Here is a 10,742-nt window from a genome sequence, read left to right as displayed (position 1 = left end):
AGTAATTATGATTAATTAGCCAGAATGACTGACCGATTAACGATCAAAACCCAGCAAAATAAAGATTGCTCAACTCGATCACTTCCTGCACCAAATACAATTCGCTCCATTACAAAATGAACCCCTGAACTTTCCATACATGTATCATACTTGGGATAAAGTGGAACTTATGACAAGTTATGTGACGTAAAAGTTGATGCAGAAACACAGTTGCCAAAATGACGCGTGTGACGTCACGCGGTGAGACACCGGTCAAAACTGAGGAAACTTTGATTTGCTTGATCCAAACATTTATTAATGCACTCTAACTCAAAAAGTATCTTAAGGGAATAAGCAATGAAGTGCACTAAGTTAGATTTATGGAAAAGTTACAATTATGGAGATAATAGGGAAATTCCAGACGTCACCTACTGGGCGCTAACATTCAGATAGCGTGGGACGTTTGGGTCGGAGCTGATCGAACATTAGAGCAATTTAAGGAACAACAGGGCCTTAAAAAGTACTTAAGCACGAACATACAGCAACATAATGTCTATATCCATGCATTATTGACATCTAAAAGTAATATTTAGCCTTAGATTGCATAAAATACCACGTGCACTCAATCAATCTAAAAATAGATTTTATGCAAATAAAGATGGCCACCGCTCAGATGTAAACAAGCGGTGTAGAGCAAAAGTTTGTGTCGTCTGCAAAGGCGCAGAAAGTTCGTTAATGCACTTGCTGTAAAGGCAAAAGTCTAGGGTACTTGGCTGTAAGGGCACTAAAAGTGCACATTGTCACACATACCCCCGAGTTCTTTCACAATGTCCTCATTGTTCGAATACCTCAAGGCACAGTCAAAAAATAGTAATGTTCACATACTAATATACCCCCGAGTTCTTTCAGAATGCCCTCATTGTCCACATATCTCTAGGCACAGTCAAAAAATAGTAATATTAACGTACTAATTCAAGCGGTTAGGGTGCTTGCCAGCAGTAGAGCGGGTGGATCTGCGACAAGGGGTCACGGGAGCTTGGAGATTCTGGGGAACAGGGGGATCGGGACGATGACGACGGGGAGGTGGGGTTGGACGGTCTGGGACAGGTTGGGGCCGGGGAGCTCTAACCGCTGGAACAAGTACCCACATGTCACTGTCACTTTCACTGTCTGAATCAGTGTCGTATCGAAGCCTTATAACGGGCTCTTCTGGCGGAGGTGGTGCTGGTTCTTCCTCTTCCTCCTCTGCTGGTGGCGCAGCCAAGATGTTAGCTGGCAATAGGTCAGCCCGATTCACTGTCTTCTCAGGCCCACCAAGGTATGGCCTGACTGTGAATACAGGAGATGGGGCGAAGGGCTGACCTGTTACCACGTGGAGATCGGGTTTCCAGTAATCCTGGATCTTGGATCGCCCGAGCTTCCGGTTCTTGAGGTAACAAAAGTCACCCACAGCCAGCGGGGCAACTTTCACAGCAGGTAGTCTGCTCTCTCTGCTGGCTGCGGCTTCTGTGAGATTGAAGTCGGCCCTTCGGTGTGCAGCTTGGAGTCGCTCGCGATGCTGTCGAACCCAGTCGGTTGGTCCTTCTGCTGTCTGCGCCGTCGTTCCTAGGAGGTTGTCGACAGGCAGTCTTGGCTCCTGGCCGAAGAGCAGGAAGTAGGGGCTGAAGCCGGTGCTAGCGTGTGGCGTGCAGTTGTACGCCTGCACCACTTCCTGAAGGTGTTGAGGCCAGCGGGACTTCCTCTCAGCAGACAGGGTCCGCAGCAGGTCGTGGAGCGTGCGGTTGAACCTCTCACACTGGCCGTTTCCTTGGGGGTGGTAAGGAGTGGTTCGGGACTTGCGGATGTCGTAGAGCTCGCACAGTTCCCCGACTAGAGCCGACTCAAAGTCGCGGCCCTGGTCGCTGTGGATGCGCTCCGGTACACCATAGCGCTGGAACCACTCCTTCACCAAGGTCTGCACCACTGTTGCTGCCGTCTGATCCTTGGTGGTAGCTGCCACGGTGAACTTGGTGAACACGTCAGTCATGATCAGGACGTTATCACGACCATCTGTTGCCATCTCCAACTTTGTGAAATCTATCGCCAAGATTTGTAGGGGGCGACTGGCCAGCAGATGTCCGGTTCTGGGCGCAGGCTTCGGGCGACGGTTGAGCAGGCAGCGTTGACAGCTCTTGATGTAGTGCTCAACGTCGGCCGTCATGCCTGGCCAGTAGACACGGGCTCGCATCAGCTTTAGGGTCCTCTCGACTGCCTGGTGACCCATATTGTCATGCAGGTGGCGAAGGACGTCTGGCCGCAGGGTTGAGGGTAGGACGACTTGAGTGAGTTCGCCGGCCAGCTGGTCTTGTACAGTTCTGTATAGTACGCCATCCTTGATGGACAGGCGGCCATGTTGCTTTGTTAGCGTTACAACGCTCTTCTCCCGGCATCTGGATTTTGCCGGCCATGCAACGAGTACTGCACCAATGACTGGATCATCTTTCTGCAGCGTAGTGAGGTCAAGGGGAGGGAATTGGGGAAAGAGAGGGGTGACATTGCTGGTAGAGTTGTCAGCAAAGGGGGTTGGAGGGGGGAGGATGGTTGCTTCATCTGTCTCTTGGCGCTCACACCAAACCTCTTGGAGAGTAGCAACCTCCGCAGGGACCGGGGTAGATTTGGGAGGGGGAAGGTGGTGGGGCATGCGGGAGAGGGCATCAGCTCTGTTCTCACGGCCTGGCTTGTATCGCACTGTGAAGTTGAACATGCCGAGCTGTGCAGCCCAGCGCTGTTCAAGTGCGCCCAAGTTTGAAGTCTGGAAGTGGGCCAGGGGGTTGTTGTCGGTGAACACCTCGAAGGTGGAGCCAAGGAGGTATCCGCGGAACTTCTCTGTCACCGCCCATTTGAGTGCCAGCATCTCGAGTTTGAAGCTGCTGTAATTGGCCTCATTCATCTCGGTGGGGCGTAGACGTCGACTGGCGTAGGCGATCACTCTGGCTGTCCCATCTGTCTGCTTCTGGCTGAGAATAGCCCCTAAACCTTCGTGGCTGGCATCAGTTTCCAATACGAAAGGTTTAGAGAAGTCAGCAAACGCCAGGGTGTCAGCGCAGGTGAGTGCGTCTTTGAGTTGCCGAAACGCGGTCGAATGTTCATCTTTCCAGAGATGGGAAATGGGGGACGGCCTTTTGCTCTTCCCCGTGCTGTTGGAGTTGGCCAGCTGATGGAGGGGCCCTGCGACTCTGGCGTAGTTCTTGACGAACCGTCGGTAGTAGCCCGCAAACCCTAGGAAAGAACGGAGCTCCTTGGTGTTCTTGGGTTGCGGCCACTTCCGGACGGCCTCTGTCTTCTCTTCCTGGCAGCTGACGCCCTGGGCAGATATGGTGTGGCCCAGATATGTGACTTCCTTGCGCAGCAGCTGACATTTCTCCAGGTTGAGTTTCAGCCCGGTCTGGCTTAGCTTGGAGAGGACCTTCTCCAGATGCTGCAGGTGTCCCTCGAACGTCTTGGAGTAGATCAGGAGATCGTCGAGGTACACCAGCAGGAATTCAAAGAGAAAGTCTGACATCACGCCATTCATCAGCCGCTGAAAGGTTGCAGGGGCACCGGTGAGTCCGAATGGCATTCTTGTGAACTCGTAGAGTCCAAACGGTGTTGTGAAGGCCGTTTTGTGCTGGTCCTCTGGTGCCATGGCGATCTGATGGTAGCCGCTGGCCAGGTCAAGGGTAGAGAAGAACTTCCCGCCAACTAGAGAGTCAAAGCTTTCTTGGATGCGGGGAAGGGGGTACGAGTCTTTCGTCGTCTTAGAGTTGAGGCGCCTGTAGTCGACACACAGCCGGATCTGTCCGCTTTTCTTCCTCACAACCACCACTGGGGCGGCGTAAGGACTGTGGCTGTGGACGACTACCCCTTTCGCCAGCAGCTCATTGATGTGCTGCCGCACCTCCTGAAAGTCTCGAGGGGGGATGGGGCGATAGGCCTGGGACTGGGGGGAGTGGTCTGTCATGGGAAGACGGTGAAGCTGAGCTGCTGTGTAGCCCATGTCCATGTCGTCCATGGCAACAGCTTCAGGGAACCGGGAGAGGAGTTCCAGCACTTTTCTGTTCTGCTGGGCCGTTCCTTGTAAAGGCTGCAGCATCTCCTGGAGTTTGGGGTTAATGTGGGATGTGGAAGGGGAAGGGGGGTTGTGGTCGACAACTACCTCCTGCGATGACACATGTAGGTGTATGTCACTGTCTGTTTGCACGGTGTCGACCGCATGCAGGGAGGCAATTGGCGTTTTGTTTGTCAACACCACCTGTTCCCCGGTGAGGTTGGCAATTCTCACGTAGGTGCTGCCCTCGCTGAGTAGAGTCGGCACCAGGAGGAGACCTGAGGGTAGTGGGTGGTGACAGGGCTCTGCCACCAAAGTTCTCTTCCCCACACCGCTCACTCGTATGGTTGTCAGGGAAAGTGCTGGCACAATCTGCTTCCCGGCCACTCTTGCTAGTCCTGTCAGAGTCTTGGTCTGTGCTTTGATCTCCCTGACAGTGGTTTGAAGAAGGGAGGAGAGACCATCAGTGGGGTCCAGTGCTGGTACTACTTGCTGTAGTATGTTCATCCCCAGCAGCACCGGGATCTCTTCCTGACGAGCTGCTGTCGAGGGGCAGGCAGAGTCCTTGACGACGAGGAAGGCGGCACTGCAGTCCCGGCCGAACACCTTCACCTTGCCATCCAGCAGCCCGACATATGGGATGTCAAGCCCATTGGCCGCCTTGAGGCGCAACCAATGCAGCTGCTGGAGTGGCCTCCCTTGAAGATGCCGCCGGTACCATGCCTCTGTGACGGTGGACACTTTGCTTCCTGTGTCGATGAGTGCTTCCACCGTCCTTCCTTCTACCTCCATCGTCGTTGTCGGACACTTGCCCCTTATAGCCGGCGTCGTCGCCCCCGCTGTGTGGCTTCTGACAGCAGGAGCTAAGCGTTTCCCCCTCTCTGCTGGTTCTGGCCGCGCTGATGTCCTCGCTGTTGCTGGTTGGGGCAGTTGCGGGCGATGTGGTTTGGTTGTCCACAACTGTAGCACACAAATGCTCGTCTCCCCTGTCCCTCAATCTTGGCCTTACTTGCCATGTCTTCCACCTTGCCTATCATCGTTTGCATGGCTGAAGTGAGGGCGGCGACAGTCTCCTTCAGAGCCTTCACGTCAGCAGACTCTGTCGTCGCCTGCTGTCTTACTACGGCCTCCTCCGGTTCCTCTTCTCGTGTCCAGCGGATTGCCTCCTCCCGGACAGCAGCAAGGGTTGTATCCGGAGCCTGGCGAACCATGGTCCGCAGTTCCCGACGCAGGGTGTCGCCATTCAGCCCCGTGATGAAACGGTCGCGGGCCATGCTGGGGCTGATCTCGTCGGCACCCTTCGCTTTGATGAGGGCCTGCAGACCATGGAGGGCGTGAGAGTAGGCGAGTATGGACTCGCCCGTTCTTTGGGTGCGGCCGTGGAAGGTCAGGGTCAGCTGAGTCAGAGGTCGCCTGTCCCCGAAGATCTTCTCCAGGATGTCGAAGACCTGTTCAGGCGTCTTCCTGGCATCAGCAGGCTGAGCCAGGACCTCCTTCCTCGCCAACCCGTCCAGGTGCTTCAGCAGCCACTCCACCGCTATCGGATCGGGGATGTCGTAGGCCGCCAAGATGCGTCGGGCTTCCTCCATGAAGTCCTCCACGGGGCCATCTGCTGGGTCTCCGGCGTAGCGTGGCAACTTGGGAGGGCTCAGCCACTGCGCCTTGATAGCCGGGTCCGCCATCGCTCCGTCATCTGCCATTGCGTGTTGTTCTTCTTGTCTGTATCCTGTCGGGACGACGCCAAATTGTGTGGGGAGGTTCACTCTCACAATCAAACTCAAACAGACTGGATGGCGGGGTTCATGGTTTTATTTTAAACCCCACGTGGAACAAACACGCAATGACAGTGAAGTCAACCCTTTGCCGACATCAACACAGGTTCAAACACAAATCGAACAGGCTACATGTGGAGCACAGTCTTTTGACTACATGATCAGTCTGATTGGGCAAAATGCCTCTTTTTCCTGGAGCTATCACGATACTCTGAAGCAAGGCTAGGTCTATCGCAGCGAGTGGTCAGCGGTCAGCGAAGTCGAGACACGAACTGAATACCTATGCTGGTACCGGAGGCTATTTATACTGTCTGCGCCGACTGCACAGAAAGCCGCACTCGAATATTCCCAGAACGGCTGTCTGGAACCGTATGCTAGCCAAATTTGTGTTTGTTTAGAAACTTTGACAGCTGATAACTTTACAAAGAACGCACACATTCGAAATCGGTTTGTTGCTATAAAACCAGCGTGAGAAATACTGTTAAACCATGTTATAAAATATAACTTTGGAAGTCCAGATCAAAAAGTAATTATGATTAATTAGCCAGAATGACTGACCGATTAACGATCAAAACCCAGCAAAATAAAGATTGCTCAACTCGATCACTTCCTGCACCAAATACAATTCGCTCCATTACAAAATGAACCCCTGAACTTTCCATACATGTATCATACTTGGGATAAAGTGGAACTTATGACAAGTTATGTGACGTAAAAGTTGATGCAGAAACACAGTTGCCAAAATGACGCGTGTGACGTCACGCGGTGAGACACCGGTCAAAACTGAGGAAACTTTGATTTGCTTGATCCAAACATTTATTAATGCACTCTAACTCAAAAAGTATCTTAAGGGAATAAGCAATGAAGTGCACTAAGTTAGATTTATGGAAAAGTTACAATTATGGAGATAATAGGGAAATTCCAGACGTCACCTACTGGGCGCTAACATTCAGATAGCGTGGGACGTTTGGGTCGGAGCTGATCGAACATTAGAGCAATTTAAGGAACAACAGGGCCTTAAAAAGTACTTAAGCACGAACATACAGCAACATAATGTCTATATCCATGCATTATTGACATCTAAAAGTAATATTTAGCCTTAGATTGCATAAAATACCACGTGCACTCAATCAATCTAAAAATAGATTTTATGCAAATAAAGATGGCCACCGCTCAGATGTAAACAAGCGGTGTAGAGCAAAAGTTTGTGTCGTCTGCAAAGGCGCAGAAAGTTCGTTAATGCACTTGCTGTAAAGGCAAAAGTCTAGGGTACTTGGCTGTAAGGGCACTAAAAGTGCACATTGTCACATTAAGACTGATTTTCATAATATATTTAAGCAGATTTGTGCTGACTGACACTGATTTTATCCCACAATTCATCAGTGTTAATTGAATGATCAGTCAATAGCATTCGAAAACGGAGAGTACGTGTTACGTCACTTGGCCGCAAGTGTCAGCATTTTTATAGGGAGAGGGAGCCAGAGTGTGTGCGTGCACTGTGAAACTTGTAGGTTTTTTGTTCATTTTATAGTATTGTTTACTTTCCAGGCGAAATTTGCAAACAGACTGCACAAATTCAAAAACCTCTCCCCACTTGTGTTAATAGGCTGGATAATGTATGTACCCACATTAATTTATGCTTGAGGACAAAGAAAGCCACTCTCCCTACTTGTGTAAATAGCTTAGCCTTGTTGAAAACAATATATACACAATTACTTCTGTATGTATAGCCTTTGTCACAGGGACTAATTAAAGCCGAAAATGGTATAGATTTTGCATAAATGATAATGCAAATGCAGCAAATAGACCGATGTTTACACAAATAATCAACAGTTTCACACTCTGCAAGACAAAAACTGTAATTGTTTGGGTTTTTTAAACTGGAGGATCGAAAAATCACTGAGGCTTCGCTGCCATCCCGGCAGCGAACGTGCCGCTATCGATCAGTTAAAAGTATCTGTGTCTTAGGTTAATAACTGATTCGAATGCACTCTCATACAAAGTCATTCAAGGGAAAACACAGCGTCATTTCACTTGTACGATATCAGTCTAAAGTACTTTTAGTCTAAATTAGATTTTTTGGGGGGGTGATCTCGCATCAAAACTTAGTAGATCTATGGGACATTTCACAGTGTCAGGCGCATAAAACACATCCACAAAATAACTTGAACTGTGTTTGCTTGTATTCATGTTTTTTGTTTAACTTTTTAACTTACCAGCAACGAAAACTCAAACATAATTTATTCTATAACACTGAATACACTTCACTGAGTCTCTCAGTCATTTATCGCACAACACAGTCCGCCACGATTTTTACTTTTTAATTTACCAGTTCCTTTAGGAGTTCAAGTACTGAACCAATCGCTTGTCTTGTTACGTTCTTGAGCAGATCGATTGGCATAGCAACAGTTCCGGGATGCGCAGTATCGATACTCTTGAATTTCGAGTCCGACCAATGAAATTACAGAGTATCGATACTCAAAGTCTCGATACTCGCAGTATCGAGGGAAGACCAATGAAATGAACGAGTCTCGATACTCGGAGTATCGAGACTTTGAGTATCGAGACTTTGAGTATCGATACTCAGTCTCGATACTGTGGGCCTTTTGGCGCACCAGGGTGCTGTTCACACTCGAGATCAGAATTTAACCAATCGTTTTGTAGACACTCGATACTGAACTAGGGCGGCATAGCAACCATACTCGATACCACGGATTGGTTCATTTCCATACTCGATACTCGCAGTATCGAGGGAAGACCAATGAAATGAACGAGTCTCGATACTCGGAGTATCGAGACTTTAAGTCTCGATACTCCCAGTATCGAGACTCAGTCTCGATACTGTGGGCCTTTTGGCGTTCCATACCCAGTCATGGAGTGAGAAAGAACGTGCTGGGGCTGACTGGTGTTCAGGCTTCATGAAGAGACATAAAGACTGTATTTCTATCAGAACACCTGAAGCTACCAGTATTGGTCGTGCTACAGCGTTTAACAGAGCAAACATTGATGACTTCTTTCAGAAGTTGGGCACTGTAATCGACAGGTACAAGTTTGAGGCGAAGGACATTTGGAACGTTGACGAAACGAGGGTGTTGACAGTCCAAAAGCCTCGCAAAGTCGTGGGACCTACTGGTGCCAAACAAGTTGGATCATTGGTGTCATCAGAGAGGGGACAACTAGTCACCCTGTGTGCTGCAATATCTGCAGATGGTCGTTCAGTTCCACCATGTTTTGTGTTTCCAAGGGTCAAGTTCTCTGACCATTTCCTCACAGGAGCCCCTACTGGATCTAAGGGAAGTGCACACAAGTCTGGTTGGATGACGGAAGAGAACTTCCCGAAGTTCGTGGAACATTTCAAGCATCACGTGAGACCTTCAAAGGAATCACCTGTTCTCGTACTATTGGACATGTACTGATGTCCTCAACACGAAAAGAATTTTTTGTCCTTTGATTCATTTTGTTCAGTTTTGCGATGCAAAACATAATGTTGTTTTTATTTCTGTTTCGGTCTAATAAATCCCGTTGAACTGAGTGCTCTCGTGAATCATTTCTGACATTCTGAAAGTGAGGGGCCAACTTGCCCCATACGTTGGGCCAACTTATCCCGACACGGGGCAAGTTGGACCCTGTGTCACTAAGTCTGCTTGCAGCCAAACTGTAAACAATATTACAATAGTTTGGCCACTTTTTTTAATCACAAATTTGAGCAAGATATTAACGCTCATTTTAAACCATAAATCGTTTCTCTATCTCTTTTAAATTAGTCTCCACATTGGTTTAAGTGCAAAAGGGGGCCGACTATCCCCGGTCTCCCCTAACCTGGTGCACGAGAAAGTTAACAACCGGTTGGAAGCAAGCCGCGTGTTTGGATTGGTTGAATTTGAGATATGTTGTGATTTCAACGAATCAGACCCCGCGGTTAGTTTTCACCCGGATAGGTGACACCCACTTTGTCTTCGTGCATCTCGGCCCGGATCGCACCAGCGAGAACAACGTCGAATCTTCAAAGCGACCCTAATATACGAGGCTTTTCATTACACACTAATTTCCTGATCCACTAGAATCACGTGACAGCCGACCTGAACATTACGCTCAACACTAAACCGTCTGCTCCGGAAGGCCAATTCCTCAGTCTAAAAAAAAAAAAGATCGGAAATGCTAGGACATTCTGGCAAAATGAGTAGACTTCCCGGAATTTAGGAGGAGAAGTAGCAGATTCCAATAACAGGAGAGAAAAAAATTCCCCAGTCTAGAAAAAAAATAATCACGAAATGCTTGGACATTCTGGCAGAATTAGTAGACTTCCGGGAGTTAAGGAGAAGTAACAGAATCAATTAACAGGAGAGAAAAATGCACTTTCTGATAGACTTGGTGCACGTAAAGGCTCAATCCTTCGCATGTGAACGATTCGGCTCACCGTCTCAGAAGTGGGCAGGCTTTTACTGGTATGGGGTCAAGCCACCCCTCCATTTGCACACATACCAAAAGCCATCGGCTTGAACACTTTCTGTTCCAAAAGGAATTTTGTGTGTGTGTGTGTGTGTGTGTGTGTGTGTGTGTGTGTGTGTGTGTGTGTGTGTGTGTGTGTGTGTGTGTGTGTGTGATACACTAAGTTTTAAAAAACACTAGTGTCGTGTACCCTGCAAAACTAAATCATAGAAAATCCCTACTTTGCACAGAAAGCAGCCAGGGTTTTGATGTTTGGTATGTGTCCAAATGAAGGGATGGTCTTATTCCGCCCAAAAGCTTTGCCAGATCTGAGGTAGTGAGAAGAATTTTTTGTTGGTAAAGTCCTAGCTTACTCTGAACAGTAAGCAGTCAGGCTTTTGATTGTTGGTATGTGACTAAGTGGAGGGATGGTTTTGTCCCACGCAAAACCCAGATCTGAGATAGTGAGAAGAAATGTTTTGACGTGAAGTACCGTG

The 10,742-nt window shown here is 48.9% G+C and overlaps 1 protein-coding gene across 1 annotated transcript; it reads right to left on the bottom strand.

Moving 5' to 3' along the window:
• Nucleotides 1–4,908: 4,908 nt before the first annotated feature.
• On the bottom strand, nucleotides 4,909–7,122 carry LOC138976409 (uncharacterized). The gene has a single exon (XM_070349263.1). It carries the CDS (start codon nucleotides 5,743–5,745, stop codon nucleotides 4,909–4,911), a length of 837 nt encoding a protein of 278 aa, XP_070205364.1. The 5' UTR covers nucleotides 5,746–7,122.
• Between the last annotated feature and the right edge of the window lie 3,620 nt (nucleotides 7,123–10,742).

This window comes from Littorina saxatilis, linkage group LG1 (genome assembly GCF_037325665.1).
Source record: "Littorina saxatilis isolate snail1 linkage group LG1, US_GU_Lsax_2.0, whole genome shotgun sequence".
Taxonomy (NCBI): domain Eukaryota; kingdom Metazoa; phylum Mollusca; class Gastropoda; order Littorinimorpha; family Littorinidae; genus Littorina; species Littorina saxatilis.
Note: the sequence above shows the minus strand (reverse complement) of the source record. Positions and strands in the feature narration are given on the sequence as shown.

Coding starts and splice junctions, on each gene's coding strand:
- LOC138976409 (XM_070349263.1), bottom strand. CDS start 5,745: ATGGCAGATGACGGAGCGATGGCGGACCCGGCTATCAAGGCGCAGTGG.